This window comes from Aulonocara sp. 'chitande type north' Nkhata Bay, linkage group LG5 (assembly GCF_057382095.1).
Source record: "Aulonocara sp. 'chitande type north' Nkhata Bay isolate Kocher_YH1m ecotype deep benthic linkage group LG5, A_spYH_male_GT1.1, whole genome shotgun sequence".
In the NCBI taxonomy this organism is placed as follows: domain Eukaryota; kingdom Metazoa; phylum Chordata; class Actinopteri; order Cichliformes; family Cichlidae; genus Aulonocara; species Aulonocara sp. 'chitande type north' Nkhata Bay.
In genome coordinates this window covers 6,449,955-6,471,601 of record NC_141348.1, presented here as the reverse complement: position 1 = coordinate 6,471,601, position 21,647 = coordinate 6,449,955, and the positions used below count along the sequence as shown (strand labels likewise).

Genomic DNA, 21,647 nt, shown 5'->3' with positions numbered 1-21,647 from the left:
GTAACCCCGAACTGTCCAACTCGGAATATTCGGTTTCAGAAAGGCTGATAACAATTAGTTCAGTCAACGCGGAGTTGCTTTAACCCCAAGTGAAGCGCGCGGACGAGGATACATAAAGCCCTGATTAGTGGAGCACAGATTAAGCGAGTCACCATGGAGACGGAGGGAAAGAAGGCGCGGTCAATGTATTTCACAGCGCTTGAGGCCGAAATTCTGATGGCAGCATATGCCGATAACATGCAAATTCCGCGGAAAAAAAGTAACACAGGCTCAGCTGCAAAAGAAAGGGAGCATGCATGGCAAAACATAGCCGACAGAGTCAATGCGTGAGTGTTAATTTAAACATTGATCTAGAGATTTCCACCCATTTAACACGTTATTTTATTATATTTTATTTTATTTTTTATTTCATACATTTGATTTTGTGATGTGAGCTCAGGTGCAACCCAACAGGCCCCAAACGTTCCTGGCAGCAAGTAAAAATGAAATATAAAAATATAGTCCAAACAGGTAAGGTGTAATTGTATTATGAGCCATAGTGCTTGGTCTGTTTGTCCGATGTAAATCAATTGCAGTTAGAGGCTACATTAATTTCCCCTCTGTAAGCACTTATTGAAATTATCTGAGCACATTACAAGTACATATTTGCTTACTCTGTATGCTCAAATGTGACCCGTTATAGCCAACAGAAAAAAAGCGGAGGCCCGAAAAACAGGTGGAGGTCCTCCACCACCACCACTCACAGAGGCTGAGCAGTTGGCTTCCACATTTGTGATAATGTTGGCAGCATCACATATGATCTTCACAGTGCAGAGAACACAAATTAGCATCCATTACTATAATGAAATAATTTGTTAGTTTGAAATGCTACAGGGAACTATGTACCTGTACATTAATGCTGTGGAAAGACTTCCTGTTCACATAGTCTCCTTCATTTACTGAAGGAGCAATGATTGGAATGTGAGTGCCATCTGTACAGCCAATCACGCCTGGGAACCGTGAATATAAATGTAAGATTTAAGTAGTAGTTCAAGTATCACCACATCATGGATTAAGTTTCGTTCATCCTGATACCTGCAATTTTGTGGCATCCCTCTTTGATAAATCTTGTGGGTCTATGACCGGGGAACACCACAAACGAGTACAGGAGACGTTTCAGTGCAACTGTAACATTCCTGACTGCCCGACAGACGGTAGCCTTGGAAACGTGCTCAGCGTCACCAATATTATACAGAAAGCTCCCGTTTGCAAAAAACCGAAGTGCAATACAAATAATATGTACAGAACTGAGAGCATGTCCGCGATGTGTCACATGCGTAATATATGGCCTGAGGATGTTATTCAAATAAATTATAGATTGTGCTGAAAAACGGTAACGTTCACACAGGAAATCATCAGGAAATGATAAAATGTCCAAACGCGCTCTGATCACTCTCTCCCGGCGGAGAGCTCTGCGGAGAATTTGGGCTTCAACATCTACTGGCTCTTCAAGGAAGGAGCACGCCATGTCTGACACTTCCTACAGTCAGGTTTCCGACAAAGAGGCGGAGAAGGTCAGGGTTAGTTGAAGTAAACCTGCTAGGGGGCAGGTTAGCTTCATGGAGTGTGTCGTCATAGTAACTCACTCAGAATTAATCTAAACTCGCTTTGTGAAACCGAAAACCCAGAGTTTTCGTTAACTCAGGGTATACTTACTCAGAGTTTGCACTAAACTGGCTTCCTGAAATAGGGCCCTGGTTTTGTGATTTAAGTTCTAGTTTTCCCAGTTTAGAGTATTTTCAGTTCTGTTCTCGCCACCTTTTCTTTTGTGTTGTACTTCATCCCTTTGATTAATAAAGCTCGCTCACTACTACGCAGTCTGCATCTTGGGTCCATTTATATTCACACACGGCCTGCCTCGGCACCCCATGACATAGATAATATTTTCTTATCTATTATACGTGTTAAACTTACACCTATTCATTTTTAGTATACATGATTATATTCTGATTAGAATGAAGGATAATTAACTATCAGCAAAATCACATATGAATTATGGTTCTGTCTTCAACCATTAATACTCCTTCCTTCATTTAAAATCATGTTTGCTTGGATTGGCAACAGCATTATTAAATGCTTCATTATTAGCAAATAGGGGAAAGCTCTGTTTCAGCACTGTAATTATTTTCAATCACATAAGGCTGGATGTTGAGATCTTTTACCTCCTCTCAGCCGTGAGGACAAAGACAGTGGGGGACTTTAGTTTCTCTAAACCTCACATCACCTGACAAACCACGACCTGGATCTTGTTTCAGGGACTCTTATGTATTTTTGTATCTAAGCAGTGACAAACTTTTTTGATGATAGTTTGTCTGGTTTAGTGTAAAGCGTGCGCCTACCTTTGTGTACCAGAAGGATGACAAGGTTGTTGCCCTTGTTCTTACTGATAATCCAAAAATGAAATTATATCATATCTTCCTTGGAACTGGAAAAACTATTTTTAGTTGTATAGAAAATTAATTTCTAGCAGACATTGTTTCTTGATTTGGAAAAAGTCTTCCATTTTACTCTATTTTGACAGTATTTTGGTAGCATGTTTAGTGTCATAGAAGCTGGAGTTTTTTTCAGTATGCTGTTGACTGTAGCAACCAATTCAAGTTTAATCATAAGGTTTAGTTTATCTGCAATTGATACGTTGTAAAATTGTGTGCTTTTTCACTAACAACAACAACATCCTATTATTTCTTTTGTTTATTAATGTCTTCCACAGATCAGTAAGCAGCAGCTACAGACAGTAAAGGAGCGTTTCCAGGCGTTTCTTAATGGAGAAACTCAGATTGTAGCTGATGAGGCCTTCATCAATGCTGTACAGAGCTACTATGAGGTAAGTTGCCCTGTTTGATTTAGATTAGTTGGCTTGAAAAAAATATTTAATGTAATTATGCATCAACTGAATCATTCCAATAGTGTGCTTATGAAAACTGCTGTGTCTGAGAGGCCACACTCCACCTTTTGTAGCTGACCTCTTGTCTTCTTGTTGAAGAAAAAACATTCACATATATTTCAGTTAATTAGTCAATTATGTTACATAATATTTTCTCTTCACTTTTTCCTCTTTATAACTGTGTGCCAATTACAATATACTCAATTTAACTTTTTTTTAAAAATTTTTATAAATCATACATGTTAAAGTCAGTGATTCTTTTAGATTTGTGGCTACTTAGTGTCACACACACACACACTTTTTCAATCCCACTATTCTTGACATCTGAGCCGTCTTCCCATATTTGAGAATATTATGTTATTCATCCTGGAACATGACTCTGACACCCACTACCTCGTCATCACTTGTTCTGTTCCTCATGGAGCCTAAGGGTGTAGCACTTAAGGTGTAGCATCAGTGGCATCTACAGTTGATGAAATAATTATTTGATCCCGTGGTGAATTTGTAAGTTTGCTCGCTTAGACAGAAATGAGCAGTCTTTCATTTTTATGGTAGTTTCATTTTAACAGAGAGAGACAGAATAACAAAAACCAAGAAAAACACCCGACATTATATAAAATTTCTGAACTGATTTGCATGCACTGAGTGATAAAAGTATTTGACCCCTTAAATTCTGGCTCCCATAGAATGATTCTGTGTCCATATGACACAGATTACAATCAGTTGATCAATTACAGATTATTCTCATGTGTATAAAACATACCTGTCCACAGAATCAATTTCTTTCATTCCAACCTCTCCACAACTATGGGAAAGATCTATGAGCTGTGAAAGAACAGCGGGGGCAAGATGGTATACCTGCACAAGGCCAGTATGGGTTACAAAACCACTGGAATCTTGGTGAGAAGGTGATAACTGTTATTCATTGCAGTTATGGAATAAATTTAATATGAACATAAATCACGCTCGCCCCTCTGTGAATAGCTACCTTATCATGGTGGAAGGGTTTGTGTGTCCCAGAGATCGCAGGGGCTATGTTGTTTTGAGGCTTTTGCCCCCTGATAGGGTCTCTCATGGCAAATTGGTCCTGGGTCAGGGACCAGGCAATGAGCGATTCAAAAGAACTCTATGAGTTTACAATTAAGGGAACAGTTCACCCTGCCTGGGATAGGGTTACCAGGGCCCTGCTCTGGAGGAAGGCCCAGGGAGGGTCCCCGAGGGCAGGCTTTTGGTGGCCAGTCCTTAGTCCATGGAGTGCTGGGCACAGCACGAAAAAAGGATATATGGCCATCCTCCTGTATGCCCACCACCCGCAGGAGGCACTGTAGAGGTCGGGTGCAATGTGTGCCGGGCAGCAGCAAGGAGCAGAGGCCCTGGCGGAGTGATCCCCGGCTACCAAGACTAGCAACTGGGACATGGAATGTCACCTCTCGGGTGGGAAAGGAGCCTGAGTTATTGCGTGAGGGACCACAGTCACCAATAACACTACTGGTAACACACTAGGCCATAATAAATGGACTGGTTCTTATAAAGTGCTTTTCTTTATACAATTTGCCCCATTCACCCATTCATTCGCTTCCGCTTATCCTTTTTCAGGGTCGCGGGGGGCGCTGGAGGCAGGGTACACCCTGGACAGGTCGCCAGTCTGTCGCAGGGCCAACATACAGGGACAGACAACCATTCGCACTCACATTCATTCGCACATTCACACCTAGTGACAATTTGGATTATCCAATTAACCTATCCCCACTAAGTGCATGTCTTTGGACGGTGGGAGGAAGCCGGAGTACCCGGAGGGAACCCACGCAAACACGGGGAGAACATGCAAACTCCACACAGAAAGACCCCGGCCTGATGTTGGAATTGAACTCAGGACCTTCTTGCTGTGCGGCAACAGTGCTAACCACCGTGCCACCGTGCTGCCCTCCATTCATACCCATTCACAGAAATACTTTTTTTCTATGCTCTTTGTATGTAAGTGCTTTCTATCTAACATACACACATCCATACTCCAATGGATGCATCAGAGAGCAACTTGTGGTTAGTATCTTACCCAAGGATGTTTGGCATGCAGATTGCTATTGCCCTGTGGGATACAGGCTGCCCTGTATATCTGTCAAAGCCCCATTATAGCCACTGTAATGGTTGCTTCACTCGCCGCCGCAACATTTTCCCCACAGTCACTTGAATATATACTTGCCATTAAAGCACAGGAAGTCTCTAGATCCTTGTGAGGTGGATCAGTGAATCAGGAGGTAGAGCAGGTAACCTACTGCTTGGAAGGTTGGTGGCTTGATCCTCGTCTGTCCCAGTCTGCATGCCGAGGTTCTAAGAAGGATTGCAAGAGTTGCTACTCCACCTGTGTGGTTTAAGGATTTTGGTAAGGTGTTGAGTGATTAGTGAGATACTTGGTTACAAGTTGAACAGCCACAAGGAGTAACACCCTCCATGGAGAAGGAGACTTGAGGCCAAAATCAAGGTGGATCAATCATGGAGATGCAGAAAGGTGCAATAAAAAGTAAGCAAGCTGTCCACACCTGAGCCCTTGGAAAAACAAAACTCATAGCTTTGGGCAGCGCGCTTGAAGAGGCACAGCAGAGAGATAGAAGGCAGATTAAACCAGCTGTTCTCCACAAAATCAGCATCTTGTTGATTTCAGTTGTGTACATCCACAAAGAGTAGCAGGTCAGCTGATCACAGCCTGTAAATTAAAAAATCTACTGGAACTCTCAACAGAAATTATTGTGTAATTTTTCTCCATGCTGAGCTATTACAACTGATTTTAGTGTTCACCCACTGGCTGAATCCCACTTTAACCTCTGCCTCTAAACAGAAAAAAGAGTAGGGACAAGTCACCCTCAGGCAACAGAAAATAGAGCTTCTTCAAAAACTTACCTGATTCATGCTGAGTAACCTTATTACAATTAAAGTTAGGAATACAAACTACTAATACTATTTTATTATTGCATTAATAGGGCACAAGGTTCAGTTCAGCTATGCATGAAGATAGATGGTCTTTAAGGAGCTACTTTTACTTTCTGACTCTGAGCACATTTCAGAGCTGGTACTTTTTAACTTTTACTTCAGTAAAGAAGTTAATCAGTAACTTTTACTGGAGTATTTTTTAACACTAGTATCTCTACTTCTACTTAAGTACTTTTTTTAAGTTAAGTACTTTTGCCACCTTTGCCAGTGCTGAGAGGACACATTTCCAAGAGCAAACACACTTGTTCTGTGCTGAGAGTGGTCGCGATGCAGAGTTTGGGGTCATCCTGTGATCTCGTAAGAACTACCTGCACTGCTTTAGTAACTGGAACACAAGTGAAGAGAATTGTAACATCAAATGAGACCATTGTTTAATCTGCCTCCATAATAACATCTCTCACCTTCTCAACAAAATCCAGCGTGTTGTGGATGTTGTGTTTTCAGTTGCCTACCACAAGTCAAGTAAGCAATCTACATAAAAAAGGGAAATACCATCTCTGAATCGAGGAGGTGACTTAAGGGTATATCTTTCACAATCTTACAATCCTGTGATTGCAGCCATTCCCCAACTCTCTTTGAATGATGCTCATGGTCATTCATTAAGCATTACAAGCGTATCATTCATTAATGTAGGGGAAACCTGCATTCAGCCGAGACTGAAGAAGTCACTTGGATAAGTGACAAAGCGTTTTTCCCACTGAAAACACTATATCCGGATGAACAGAATCACCTTTTTTAGATTAGCACTGTGAGGAAATCAACATACACACAGAAAGGGGAAGCATCAAAGCAAGAGTGAGTGAGCATAAGCTAACATTAATGGTGTGATCTAACTAGCTACCAAGCATAAATACACTGATCAGTGTGCTGCCCTGACATTGGTGTTAGCTGACATTGGTGTTAGCTGGGATATTTGACGTATATTCAGTCCACATCAACAGTGTCTCCTCACTCAGTTTGTCCCACTGTTGGCAGTAAAAGAGGACTGTTTGTTCATCTCTGAGCCCTCACTTTGAACTACACCACTGTCACTCAGGGACATCAGTACATCACTTTAAATCACACTAAACCAAAATCTAGCTCAGCACCTTCATGCTGATTTACATGCTGTGAATTAAAGGTTGCGGCTCTTAGTATATTTGTGAAAATATCAGTGTCCACATTTTTGAATATTTTGTTCCTCAAATGTAAATTTCAAAAACAAGTGTGTTTAAAAAAATTTAAGTGAAAATTTGAAAATACAAGTACATTTTTTTTCTACACATCCTTACTTTTTATTCTACTAGCTCTCACATTTTGCAACATATATACCTGCATACATTTTAGCTGTCATAGTCTATGTTAGCTAACTAGGTATCTAGCCTAAATAATCTTATTATTTCTAACCTTTGTTTTTCAATTCTAACTGGGCTATTTGACTGACGTTCAAGGCAGAGTTTCCTCACCCCATCCACCTCCTCCAGCTTATCCAGGGAACACTGAGGCGTTCTAGACCAGGAGAGTGATGTAATCTCTTCATTTTTACATTCAGCTCGCTCTTTACTTTGATAGACTGGATGTGGCCCCATTTCGTCTGTGAATCTCTTGCTCCTTTCTCCCCTCACTCATGACTAAGACCCCAACATATCTAAACTCCTCCATTTGGAGCGACTCAACTCATCTCTGGAGTTGAGTGGGCATTCCACCCTTTTCCAGCTGATGACCATGGCCTGGACACTCAAGTGCGAACAACTCAAGAGTGAACTGGAGGCCACCAATTGATGAAGCCAAGAGAACCACATTTTCTGTAAAAAGCAGAAATGAAATAGGTAGGCTGACGACTGTGTAGAGTGTGTAGTCACCCTATAGTTGGAGCACACCCTCTAGTTCCCCTTCCTACTGATGGGAACAACCATCCCAGTCTGCCAATACAAAGGCACCAGAGGTCCATGCAATGTTGTAGAGATATGTCATCCAAGCGTACAACATCCAGAGGCAAACCTCGTCCACCACAGACTATGTCATCAAGCAGTTGCTTAACTACCTCAGTGACCTCACACCTAGTAAGTTGTCCCCCTTGTCCCCAAACTCTTCCTCTACAGAAGGCATGTCATTGGGATTAAGGAGCACCTGAAAATATTCTTTCCACCACTCAACTATATCCTCAGCTGAGGTCACCAGTACCTCACTCCTACTATCCTACTATACACCTTGTGAGTAGAGCACCACTTTCCGCTACAGAGTTGCCCGATTGGTTTGACAGATTCACTTTAAGGCAAACCAAAAGTATTGTTCCAAAAGTCATGTCTTCTATGATGTGTTTCTTATGTTGGTTATCAATAACTGCTGTAATACTATTGTCACAGCGAGTGGGATGAGCCGTTTGGGGGAAAAATAAAGGAGGATCCAAATGCAGACACCCACTGATATGTGAAGGTGGTTTATTGAAAATATAAAGCATGGGGTGAACAATGACAGAACGGAACAAAAGCTAAACTATACTGGGGAAAAAACTAAACTACAAAACTGCAAACCTGAACATGAAGGAAAGTAGATGAGGGTAGATGATGGTTGATAGCAGGGAAAACACACAGTAGATACACAGTAGATTCACAGACGGACCAGCGACTACAACATAAGAAGACACGACTTAAATACACACAGAAGAACACGGGGAGATTACACACAGGTGGGGAACACAGCTGGAAGAGATTGACAAGACGAGACAAGGGAGGCAAAACTGAATACACTCACATAAGACACGGACTTTCACAATAAAACAGGAAACAAGAAACCATTACACAAAGACGCAGACTAGACACAGAACTAAACCTACACTAAACATGAGACACAACCTAAGAACTAATCTCTTAACAAGCATAACTGAACATAGATTAATAATAATAACAAAAACCAACAAAGCTCCACAGGAGAATGACAAAAGAATCCATAATGCAAAAATCACACAAAAACCTGAGAACTTAAACTACTGGGTCAAAAATGACCCAGAACTGTGACAACTATTCAGTGAAAAACAAATGCTTTCTGTAACAATATCGCTTTTCCGATAGTGGGATGGAAAAACATCCTTTTAACAGGAAGGAACCTCTGGCAGAACCAGGTTCTGCTGCGGCAGTTATCTGCTGCAACCAGCTGGGGGGGAGGGGAATGAAGCAAAGACATATATTTAAACTTGGTCTTTGTATATGAATGAAAGGCAGCAGGTAAAATGAGGAGCAGCTCTATGCAAACTGAACAGGGATAGCATATGAAGGTAACACATGAACAAGAGAGAAAGCATTTATAGAGCTCATTCTTTTACAGCTGAGAGGACAAATTTGGCCCAAGGTGGGATCGTGAAATGAGGCCAACAATCAATAGAATTTAAAGGTAAGCACCACCTGTTAAATCAAAGTGTGCATATTGGATGAATTCTAAATTATCTGTTCGCTGAGTTAACCATCTTCACTGTTAAATTGGCTCAGTAGTGTTGAAACATTAGAACAAGAGATTTTTGCTAAGAACTGCAGGTTGATGTTTAAGTTTGCTGCAAAGTTGTCTTCACGTGTTGCCGTGGAAGTATAATAAATTTTACAATAGGCCAGCAGGCGTTGGACGTCGGCCGCAGGTACGGTGTTAAAGTTACCAATTTGATTCTAGTACGAGAGTTGGACTCTTAAGAGCGCGAAGTGCAGCTTTGGCAAACCACCTCTCTTGGACGCAAGAGTGGATCCGATGGAACTGGGTGCCAGGTCGGTAATTCCTCGGGATTAGTTTCGCGCTGATTGGAAAGCAGAAGTTGGACTTCAGGGGGAGAGTTTGGACGACAGGGTTGGACCCGGGCATTGATTAGAGCTGGTTGTTTCAGTCCCCAGTGATGCTTTTAAATTTATCTGTGGTTAAAAGTTGTGAACCCCTCTTAAATTAATGACGTGGGCATAGGAGGTTGGACCCGGGCGTAGGACGCCAAGAAACCCACGAGGGACCCACGGTGCTTCTGCTTGAGTGCAATTGTGTTGATTGTGTTTGTGTAATTGGCTGTTTGTTTATTGTGCATGGTTGCAAGTCTAAAGCGGTTAGTATATATTTGTGTGAAGCTGTTCAGTTTGTGTGCGTGGCTGAGGGTGCATTCGTTTTATATTAAAAGTGAGTAGAATTACAGAGGGCACAGTATATAGTGTGTGAACATTGTAACAAGAGTTTGATTAGGGTGAAGAAACTCAGGAAATGCAGTGATGTGAAGAGTGTGTGTGCATGAAAAACGCTGTGTGTGTGTGTGTCTGTGACAGGAAGTGAAAATGTCTGCATGCAGTCTGAAAGGAAATTGCCTGATGTGTGTGTAACGAGTGAGAGAGAGACGTTTTAAAATGTAGATAGAAGACTTAGAGAATGAAAGTGTTAATAAGTAGTGATGAAAATGATATTAAACAAATGTCTTAGTGTGTTAATACTAATGGACTTGGCTCAATCTCCTCCATGAGTACAGCGGCAGAATGATAGATTAACATAACTGGAACGACAAACGGGCTGAAAATTTCACAGCTTCATCCTGTGCTTATCTTGAGAAGAAGCTTCAAGGACGGTCAAACTCTCACTGAAGACTAAAGGCAGCTCCAGAGCAACCGAGTCGACTTCAAGAATCAACAACAGAGAACAGACAGCAACAATGACCTAAAACTCTGGAGGGTCCAGAAGCATGTACAAATACCATGGTGAAGGGAGGCATGCGTTCTTAATCCCAAGCTGGGAGTTTACAGGTGACATCATTGTGTGGATGGACTTGATGGGACTGTCTGAGTTTCACATTTGCCATGCTGGGAGTTAACCGGCAAAATAAGAGACTGAAAAAAAGAAGAGAGAACGAACAGAGAAGAAGAAACAGCTCATTGGGCGTATCATTGCTGCAGATCTCAGGGAGCAGGAAGCAACTGTGAGAAGAGAAGACGAGGGCTTGGATGAGAGATGAAGGCTGGTGTTGTTAAAGTGAGAGCATATGAAAATTGGGTTGAAAATTGAGGCTGACTGGTTGAGAAAGTGTCCAGACCCTTGTAACAGAAAGGTAAATAAAATAAAGATATAAAGAAATAAACTAATAATTACATAAATGAATAGAAAACATACATACACAAATAGAAACATATGAAATTATTTTTGGAGAGAATCAGGAGCTGGGAGAGAAAGTTTGCATCCACAGCTCCACGCCAATATGCATGCATTAATCTGAATACAAATCCATACATGCAATGAAGATCAGCTTACACTCATGAATGCTAATATATCACATAAATGCTAAATAGTGTAGATTTAACAGACACTTGCTATCAGATGCTGAGGTTATCCATCGCTGAGAAATAGCTCTGCAAGTTGGACGAACACAGGTTGACTTTTGTGAAAAGGAAAACAGACTGTTATGACCAACCAGTGATCAAACAATAAATTTAGTTTTAAAATAGTAAATTGTGAGAGGTCTTTTGCTGATTGAGCAACACCGGTGACTACTGTATGAAGAAATTTTAATTTTGCGGTAATATTTTTAATATGCATTTCTGTTGTTTGGCCAAGTGGGAGAGCTATGAGTCAATATGCAAATTAGTTGAGTGTTCTTAGATTAGGGAAAGATGATTTGGTTTCACATGTGAACAGAGTACAAGAGAGGGTTGAATGAGTGGAGACATAGAAAATAGTTCCTGTTTTGGGTGCATGAGTGAAGCTTGTACTGAGAGAAATATATATCTGACTGTGTGAGAAGAATTGCTTGGTAAAATACATGATAGCATGGTACAGGAAAATTAAATAAAGTTGTTCGGTCTGTGACTAAAAGGATAGTAGGCAAGTGGTAGGTGAGGGAATGACAGTTGATAGATGGCTCATGAGCAAGCTGGTTGATAAGTATAGTGAAGAACAAATCAGGCTAGAAAGTTTTAAAGTTTGAAATCCATCCACAATTACCAACTGTAGTCATTGTGAAGCAACAACTGCGTTGTAGTCAAAAAGCCACCACATAGATGTGAGCTAATCAATGTCTAAAATGATTATATAAAGTAATACCTGTTTTTCTTGTGCTTTAGCAAGTTCAGTGAGGGTGGAAGATGAAATTTCTTGAAAGCCCCAAAAATTACTGAAATAAAGACATAAAAGACCAAGACAGGTCCTGGAAATGTGCAAATAAAGTGTGTCTGTGAAATCTGGTGTGGAAATTCTTCCTTTTAAATGCACCTGGGAAACAGAGATGCACACATAATCAACGTAGTGTTTTTTTGTTATAAAAATGGGCAAGTCAGCATGCAGGTAAACAACATTTGTCAGAGTTAAAGGTTATTACAATCCCTAAGTAAGTAGGGAATGGTTCAGTGTCCTCCTTTACTGCCAGCACTGGGGAAAACTGAATAAGCGCTGCTTCCATGTAGATTGAATGTCTGTCAAATATCCAAGCCAAAACTACGGTCACAGCAGCATGTGGAATGCTAGATATCTAGTTAGCCGAACATATGTATAGTTGGCTAATCTCATCTAATGGACCAAAATAGAGCTTTGACACAAACACATTGTGGTGTATGTGCAAGGTGGTGAGAGAGAGAAAGAGTCTGCCTCATGTTCTAATTGGTTCTTTTTTTAAATTTTTTTTTACATATTGTCATATTTTATTCTACAAATTTTCTCACCAAGTTCTTGCAAGCTCTTTTGTAACATATTTGTTTTTATACAGACCTGCAAGCTCTTGACTCTATAAGACCTTTGAAGGTCTGGAATTAAGTCAAAACTCAATTCTTTATAGATAAATAACCTAATTCTAAAATGACATATTAAAGAGTCCACATGTTGTGCAGATTTGTACTTAAGTCACTGTTTTGTTAGGTTTAGGCAAAAAATGTCATCCTTTGCAATAAAAAAAGAAAAAAATCCTATCATGTAATTATAATAATAATAATGGATTGCATTTATATAGCACTTTTCAGGGCCCTCAAAGCGCTGTACAATTTCACTATTCATTCACTCTCACATTCACACACTGGTGGAGGCAGCTACAGTTGTAGCCACAGCTGCCCTGGAGCAGACTGACAGAGGCGAGGCTGCCATATCGCGCCATCGGCCCCTCTGGCCAACACCAGTAGGCGGTAGGTGAAGTGTCTTGCCCAAGGACACAACGACCGAGACTGTCCAAGCCGGGGCTCGAACCGGCAACCTTCCGATTACAAGACAAACTGCCAACTCTTTGAGCCACGATCGCCCCCGTTCTATTATGTTAATTATTATTTAATTAACATAGAAGTCCCTGTGTGTATCAAGAGTTGATGTTAAAGTTGTGCTCTTGTAAAACCTACTTTAAAACAAACTGATCTAATGGTTTGCAAATTCATTGCAGGTGTTCCTGAAAAGTGACCGTGTGTCCCGGATGGTGCAGAGTGGCGGCTGCTCAGCTAGTGACTCTCGGGAGGTTTTTAAGAAGCACATAGAGAAACGTGTGCGCAGCTTACCTGAAATTGATGGGCTAAGCAAAGAAACAGTGCTGAGCTCCTGGATTGCTAAATTTGACACCATCTACCGAGGTGAAGAGGACCCCAGGAAACACCAGCAGCGTGTAACAACCAGTGCTGCCTCTGAACTCATCCTTAGCAAGGACCAACTATATGAGATGTTCCAGCAGATCCTGGGTATCAAGAAGTTTGAGCACCAGCTCCTTTATAATGCCTGTCAGGTCAGTAAATTAACAGATTTTGGGAAAATATAAGTTTGCTGTTGTCTATAAGTTAACTTCCACCTGTTTAGACCTTACTGTTGAATGTGGAACGTTAGTTGGTGAGGGTGGCCATGCCAGAAAAAGAATTGAAAACCTTTGTTCTTGAGATCTGGAAACAGAAGTACTGATTTTGAAACAATTAGATCATATAAGGTCACGAGAACTAAGGTTGTTGAGTAGTTCAGTCAAAAGATACTTGCTTAAACAGTGCCTTGGAACTTCTGGTAACTTGTAACTTAATGCAAATAACTCCACAAAAAAGTAAGCCAGAAGAAGCTGTCTTTCTTTCTCTGGGAATTTAATATTGGCAGCTGTAATGACAAGACAAAAGCAATACATGATCAGTGAAGGCAGACAGGCATCATCACAGTCATCAGTTTTTTTAAGAAACATGTTTTTTTCACGTTTCCTATAGCTTTAGTTTAGACAACCAAGAGAGCTTGTACTAAAGTCCCGTTTCCATTAGTAGATACTCAGATCGACTAACCACAGATTGCCACAACTTGACTCGGATCAAGTGGTTTTCCATTACAAAAAAGTAACAGTCATAGCATCATTGTCGCTGTCATTGCTTCCATACAGAGATGATCCAATATTAAAATGATAGTTATTGCATCCCTGCCATCACATGCATGTGAACTTGAGTGACATCTCATTCTTAATCTATAGGATGTAATATGCCCCCTCTCTGGGGCTGGGGTTGGTTGATGATCTGGTTATTGAGTTGCTGCTGGCTGCCCCAGAGAGTGGAAGGATATGTGTCTCTTTGTGCAGTTGTGAGTGTGTGTGTGTTGTCTGCGTGGGACTAGGCCTGGGTGTGGGTCTTCCTGAGCCTTAGTCCCTCTTTGACATTGTTATTGAGGGTGAAATAATTGCCCTCCCCACTGCTCCACACTGGTTGTTGTTCCCCCTGGGACTTGGGCACTTGAGCCCCTTTATCCATTAGTACCTACTCTGATCGACTCACCGTGGATCGCCACAACTCAACTTGGATCGCCTGGTTCTCCATTACAATCCAGTACTATCTTATGTTCATGGTTGTCCTCAAAGCAACGCTGATGAGCGTCCCATGACATAATTAGTACAGTAGCTTGCAAAAGTATTCGGCCCCCTTGAACTTTTCCACATTTTGTCACATTACAGCCACAAACATGAATCAACTTGATTGGAATTCCAGGTGAAAGACCAACACAAAGTGGTGCACACGTGAGAAGTGGAACGAAAATCAGACATGATTCCAAACATTTTTTACAAGTAAATAACTGAAAAGTGGGGTGTGCGTAATTATTCAGCCCCCTTTGGTCTGAGTGCAGTCAGTTGCACATAGACATTGCCTGATGAGTGCTAATGACTAAATAGAGTGCACCTGTGTGTAATCTAATGTCAGTACAAATACAGCTGCTCTGTGACGGCCTCAGAGGTTGTCTAAGAGAATACTGGGAGCAACAACAAAATTATTGAAAAATTTAAAGCGGGCTTAGGCTACAAAAAGATTTCCCAAGCCTTGAACATCCCACGGACCCCTGCTCAAGCCATCATTCAGAAATGGAAGGAGTATGGCACAACTGTAAACCTACCAAGACAAGGCCGTCCACCTAAACTCACAGGCCGAACAAGGAGAGCGCTGATCAGAAATGCAGCCAAGAGGCCCATGGTGACTCTGGACGAGCTGCAGAGATCTACAGCTCAGGTGGGGGAATCTGTCCACAGGACAACTATTAGTCGTGCACTGCACAAAGTTGGCCTTTATGGAAGAGTGGCAAGAAGAAAGCCATTGTTAACAGAAAACCATAAGAAGTCCCGTTTGCAGTTTGCCACAAGCCATGTGGGGACACAGCAAACATGTGGAAGAAGGTGCTCTGGTCAGATGAGACCAACATGCAAAACGCTCTGTGTGGAAAACTAACACTGCACATCACTCTGAACCATCCCCACTGTCAGATATGGTGGTGGCAGCATCATGCTCTGGGGGGGCTTCTCTTCAGCAGGGACAGGGAAGCTGGTCAGAGTTGATGGGAAAATGGATGGAGCCAAATACAGGGCAATCTTGGAAGAAAACCTCTTGGAGTCTGCAAAAGACTTGAGACTGGGGCGGAGGTTCACCTTCCAGCAGGACAACGACCCTAAACACAAAGCCAGGGCAGCAATGGAAAGGTTTAAAACAAAACATATCCATGTGTTAGAACGGCCCAGTCAAAGTCCAGGGCCCTGTTTCAGGAAGCCGGTTTGGAAAACTCAGAGTGAAAAACGACACTCACGGTTGAGTAACCCCGAACTGTCCAACTCGGAATATTCCGTTTCAGAAAGGCTGATAACAATTAGTTCAGTCAACGCGGAGTTGCTTTAACCCCAAGTGAAGCGCGCGGACGAGGATACATAAAGCCCTGATAAGCGGAGCACAGATTAAGCGAGTCACCATGGAGACGGAGGGAAAGAAGGCGTGGTCAATGTATTTCACAGCGCTTGAGGCCGAAATTCTGATGGCAGCATATGCCGATAACACGCAAATTCCGCGGAAAAAAGTAACACAGCCACAGCTGCGAAAGACAGGGAGCATGCATGGCAAAACATAGCCGACAGAGTCAATGCGTGAGTGTTAATTTAAACATTGATCTAGGGATTTCCACCCATTTAACACGTTATTTTATCATATGTTATTTTATTTGTTATTTTATACATTTTATTTTGTGATGTGATGTGAGCGCAGGTGCAACCCAACAGGCCCCAAACGTGCCTGGCAGCAAGTAAAAATGAAATATAAAAATATAGTCCAAACAGGTAAGGTGTAATTGTATTATGAGCCATAGTGCTTGGTCTGTTTGTCCCATGTAAATCAATTGCAGTTAGAGGCTACATTAATTTTCTTTCTGTAAGCACTTATTGAAATTATCTGAGCACATTACAAGTACATATTTGCTTACTCTGTATGCTCAAATGTGGCCCATTATAGCCAACAGAAAAAAAGCGGAGGCCCGAAAAACAGGTGGGGGTCCTCCACCACCACCACTCACAGAGGCTGAGCAGTTGGCCCTCAGCCAAAACAGTGGGCGCCCTGTGGCTGAAGGCATCTCTGCGGGGACATCCTCTGAGTCAATAACCCCGCAAGACACAAGTGCCTACATAAGGGGTAAATTCAAAATAATACATGATGTGCATACATCCTTTCTTCACAGTCACCTTTGCAGTGCGACACATTCATTTGATAAACTCTTTACCATAATGAATTATTTTGTAGTGAAGTTATTTTCCGACTGATTTTGCCTTCCCTCAGCCTTGGTTGTCTTTGAGAGCATAATGACAATGAAGTGTAAGGTGCTTGGTATGTTTGTTAATTGCCATTTGGTCCCTTGTAAGTTATAAGTGACCTGTATAAACCTCATATTCTATCAGTTGATGGTGATGGTGTACTGCAACTGGTGCAGCCTCCTGTTGAGCCAGACCAACATGCAGTTGTGAGTAATACTCCACAGATTATATGAGTTTACAGTAGAACAGCAATGTTGTCTATTTCTTTACTACAGGAAAATAATGAAGAAACATTGACAGCTGTTACAGAGGAGGAAGCAACAGAGACACTTTATGAGGTTTACATCTTTTAATACTTTGTGTACAGGAAATACAGGCGACCAATAAAGCCAGTTGAACAAAAAATCTGTTTATTCTTCTTTCAACATGTTGAGGTGATGGGTCAAAAGAAATGATTGTGACATATGGTGTCTCTGACTGCTCTTCCATCTTGTATGTCCGTGGGAGGGTCAGGATGTTCATGGTTTGGATCACTGCTGATGTTTGGTTCAGAAGGACAGTGTTCTCCTCTAATTGTGGCAATGTTGTGAAGAATCACACATGCCACAATAATGTCACATGCCCTTTCTGGGGTGACCCTGAGTCTTTGCAGGCACTGGAACCGGGCCTTAAGCATTCCGATAGTCATTTCAATTCTGGCTCTTGTCCTGCAATTAGCCAGATTATATCACTGCTGTGGGCCCGGTTCAGGGTCAGGGTAAGGGGTAAGCAAATAGGGTAAACATGGATACCCCCTATCACCAAGCAAGTAGCCAGTGAACTCTCCTAAGACAGAAGGGTACACTTCAGTTCAAATGTCCCTGAAGCAATTGGTCTTTATATATTTTAAAGTATTCTCAACTCACCATGTCCAAATTTTGTGCTCAGTGTACATTCACGGAATATTTGTGAGTCATGGACAGAGCCTGGCCACTTGGCTTCCACATTTGTGATAATGTTGGCAGCATCACATATGATCTTCACAGTGCAGAGAACACAAATTAGCATCCATTACTATAATGAAATAATTTGTTAGTTTGACATGCTACAGGGAACTATGTACCTGTACATTAATGCTGTGGAAAGACTTCCTGTTCACATAGTCTCCTTCATTTACTGGAGGAGCAATGATTGGAATGTGAGTGCCATCTGTACAGCCAATCACGCCTGGGAACCCTGAAAATAAATGTGCAATTTAAGTAGTAGTCCAAGTATCACCACATCATACATTAAGTTTCGTTCATCCTGCTACCTGCAATTTTGTGGCATCCCTCTTTGATAAATCTTGTGGGTCTATGACCGGGGAACACCACAGACGAGTACAGGAGACGTTTCAGTGCAACTGTAACATTCCTGACTGCCCGACAGACGGTAGCCTTGGAAACGTGCTCAGCGTCACCAATATTATACAGAAAGCTCCCGTTTGCAAGAAACCGAAGTGCAATACAAATAATATGTACAGAACTGAGAGAATGTCCGCGATGTGTCACATGCGTAATATATGGCCTGAGGATGTTATCCAAATAAATTATAGATTGTGCTGAGAAACGGTAACGTTCACACAGAAAATCATCAGGAAATGATAAAATGTCCAAACGCGCTCTGATCACTCTCTCCCGGCGGAGAGCTCTGCGGAGAATTTGGGCTTCACGATCTACTGGCTCTTCAAGGAAGTGGCACGCCATGTCCGACACTTCCTACTGTCAGGTTTCCGACAAAGGGGCGGAGACAGTCAGGGTTAGTTGTAGTAAACCTGCTAGGGGGCAGGTTAGCTTCACGGAGTGTGTCGTCATAGTGACTCACTCAGGCTGCAGCTGAACTCGCTTTGTGAAACCGAAAACCCAGAGTTTTCGTTAACTCAGGGTATACTTACTCAGTTTTTCCACTAAACCGGCTTCCTGAAACAGGGCCCAGATCTAAATCCAATCCAGAATCTGTGGCAAGATCTGAAAACTGCTGTTCACAAATGCTGCCCATCTAATCTGACTGAGCTGGAGATGTTTTGCAAAGAAGAATGGGCAAAGATTTCAGTCTCTAGATGTGCAAAGCTGATAGAGACATACCCTAAAAGACTGGCAGCTGGAATTGACTCAGGGGGCTGAATAATTACACACACCCCACTTTGCAGTTATTTATTTGTAAAAAAAATGTTTGGAATCACGTCTGATTTTTGTTCCACTTCTCACGTGTGCACCACTTTGTGTTGGTCTTTCACCTGGAATTCCTTTTGTTTTTGTTTTTTTTGTTTTTTTTGTGTCCCGTCTGGCACTGTAGCAATCAGAATTATTGTCTGAAGGCCAAGAAAAATGCCCAACAGATTTACTTTCCCAAGTGGGCCTTTTGCTATACTGGTCCACTTGATTGTCATAGTTTATTTGATCTTTATTAGTTATTTTTATTCTAAGTTATTGTAATCAGGCCAGACTGGAGTCGGGGACGGGAAAGAAAAACAAGAAGAAAAGTTCAGAAGAAAGTTAACAGAAGGAGAGGGAAAGAAAAAGGAGAAAAGAGATAGAGAGAAAAGACAATGAAAATCTGCTTTATTGCTTTTTTTTGCTTTTCCCCCCCTCTTTTCCTGGATCATCTGTTGAGAAAAAAGAAAACAAGCAGAAGAAGACTAGAGCAATAGAATAAACAACATCATGATGATCTATGGGAATATAACAGTAAATACTAAATGTTAAACATTATTGTGCAGCACATAAGATCGACAGCGCACAGTGTGCTTTAAGGTAGGAGCCAAAAAGGGTGTAGTTTGTGTGTGTGAGCACCCGTGTGTACATGGGCGATCGTGGCTCAAGTGTTGGGAGTTTGCCTTGTAATCGGAAGGTTGCCGGTTCGAGCCCCGGCTTGGACAGTCTCGGTCCTTGTGTCCTTGGGCAAGACACTTCACCCGTTGCCTACTGGTGTTGGCCAGAGGGGCCGATGGCGCGATATGGCAGCCTCGCCTCTGTCAGTGCGCCCCAGGGTGGCTGTGGCTACAATGTAGCTGCCATCACCAGTGTGTGGATGACTGGATATGTAAAGCGCTTTGGGCTCCTTAGGGACTAGTAAAGCACTATATAAATACAGGCCATTTACCTGTGAGCATGAATGTTTTTAAAAGGTTCCTACATGTAATGATCTGCTAGAGGGTGTGGGGAGCCACAGCCCTGTCCACCAGGTTTCACGTGGAATTCAAATAAAAGTTATTCATGTTTGTGGCTGTAATGTGACAAAATGTGGAAAAGTTCAAGGGGGCCGAATACTTTTGCAAGCCACTATATGTGACATGAAGGCTACAAGAAAGGTTGATGTCAAAGTGACGATATATCTGGTGCTCGATCTGTGGCTTTTCATCAGACTTGGAGACCACGGTGTTGTTGTTTTTTTGTAGCCAGTTCCTTCATTTCAAAAACGGTGGTTTTAATTTTCTTAAATGAGAGGCTCACATGACTCATCGAGTAATACCACTGACCAGCCAATCGGTGGCATGCAGTCTGACGATGTCCCATTTTATTACCTACTCAGATCGTGTGGAACCCTGGCCGAGCAGATACTACCACAGTACCTTTTACCAGGTACTAAAACCTAATGGAAAACCCCTAAAACTGTGGCAAACAATGCCGAGTCGATCTGAGTAGGTATTAATAGAGTAGACGATGGCACAGCCACATCAGGACATCCAGACACCTTCCTGACCGCTCCGGACTATGCAACTTTTTAGCTTTTTACTTGTTTATTACGTTGTTATACATTCCAGGAACTTCTAGTTTTATAGTTTATGACAGCAGATCCCTTCTCAACATCGGTAACAAGTTTGCACATGTAATTTTGGACACTTTTAAATCCCACCCATCCTGGCCGACCGAGATACTACGCAACGCGGCCAACAACAATGGACAGGACGTTCACCCGAGGCGCAGAACAAAGAAAACGCGCTGGCGTTCGGAACAGACTGAGACAGCAGGTGCACCGTGCACCACTGTCTCTGTTGAGTGTAGTTGGAGAACAAACTACACTCAACAAAAATATAAACGCAACACCTTTGTTACTGCTCCCATTCCCCATGGGATGGACGTAGAGACCTAAAATTCATTCCAGATACACAATATAACCATCCCTCCCAAACAGTGGTCACAAATCAGTCCAAATGTGTGGTAGTGGGCACATCTGCTATATTGAGATAATCCATCCCACCTCACAGGTGTGCCACATCAGGATGCTGATCTGACATCATGAGTAGTGCACAGGTGTACCTCAGACTGCCCACAACAAAAGGCCACCCTGGAATGTGCAGTTTTGTCTCACAGCAAAATGCCACAGATGCCACAAGCAATGAGGGAGCGTGCAATTGGCATGCTGACAGCAGGAATGTCAACCAGATCTGTCGCCCGTGCATTGAATGTTCATTTCTCAACCATAAGCCGTCTCCACAGGCGTTTCAGAGAATATGGCAGCACATCCAACCGGCCTCACAACCGCAGACCTCGTGTAACCACACCAGCCCAGGACCTCCACATCCAGCAGGTTCACCTCCAAGATCGTCTGAGACCAGCCACCCAGACAGCTGCTGGAACAATTGGTTTGCACAACCAAACAATTTCTGCACAAACTGTCAGAAACCGTCTCAGGGACGCTCAACTGCATGCCCGTCGTCCTCATCGGGGTCTTGACCTGACTCCAGCTCGTCGCCGTAACAGACTTGTGTGGGCAAATGCTCACATTCGATGGCGTCTGGCACGTTGGAGAGGTGTG

At 42.3% G+C, this 21,647-nt stretch overlaps 1 protein-coding gene and 1 long non-coding RNA gene across 7 annotated transcripts in view; one reads left to right on the top strand and one right to left on the bottom strand.

The window, feature by feature from the left end:
* The window catches only part of LOC147329784 (calcium-dependent secretion activator 1-like), a 352,004-nt gene that overhangs the window by 62,214 nt on the left and 268,143 nt on the right, over window positions 1-21,647 (top strand). For all 6 annotated transcript variants that reach the window (XR_015129022.1, XM_086291119.1, XM_086291117.1 and 3 more), the window contains exons 2-3: window positions 2,750-2,863; window positions 13,251-13,583. Coding sequence is in view for 5 of the 6 variants with exons in the window: in XM_086291119.1 (XP_086147245.1) it covers window positions 2,750-2,863; window positions 13,251-13,583 (447 nt within the window). In the remaining variant the exon portion in view is untranslated. The remainder of the gene's footprint in view (window positions 1-2,749; window positions 2,864-13,250; window positions 13,584-21,647) is intronic.
* Window positions 17,261-17,868, bottom strand: LOC147329787 (uncharacterized). Its single transcript, XR_015129218.1, has 2 exons — window positions 17,777-17,868; window positions 17,261-17,696 (listed from the first exon to the last, which is right to left on the bottom strand). It is a non-coding gene; the product is annotated as an uncharacterized LOC147329787 (long non-coding RNA).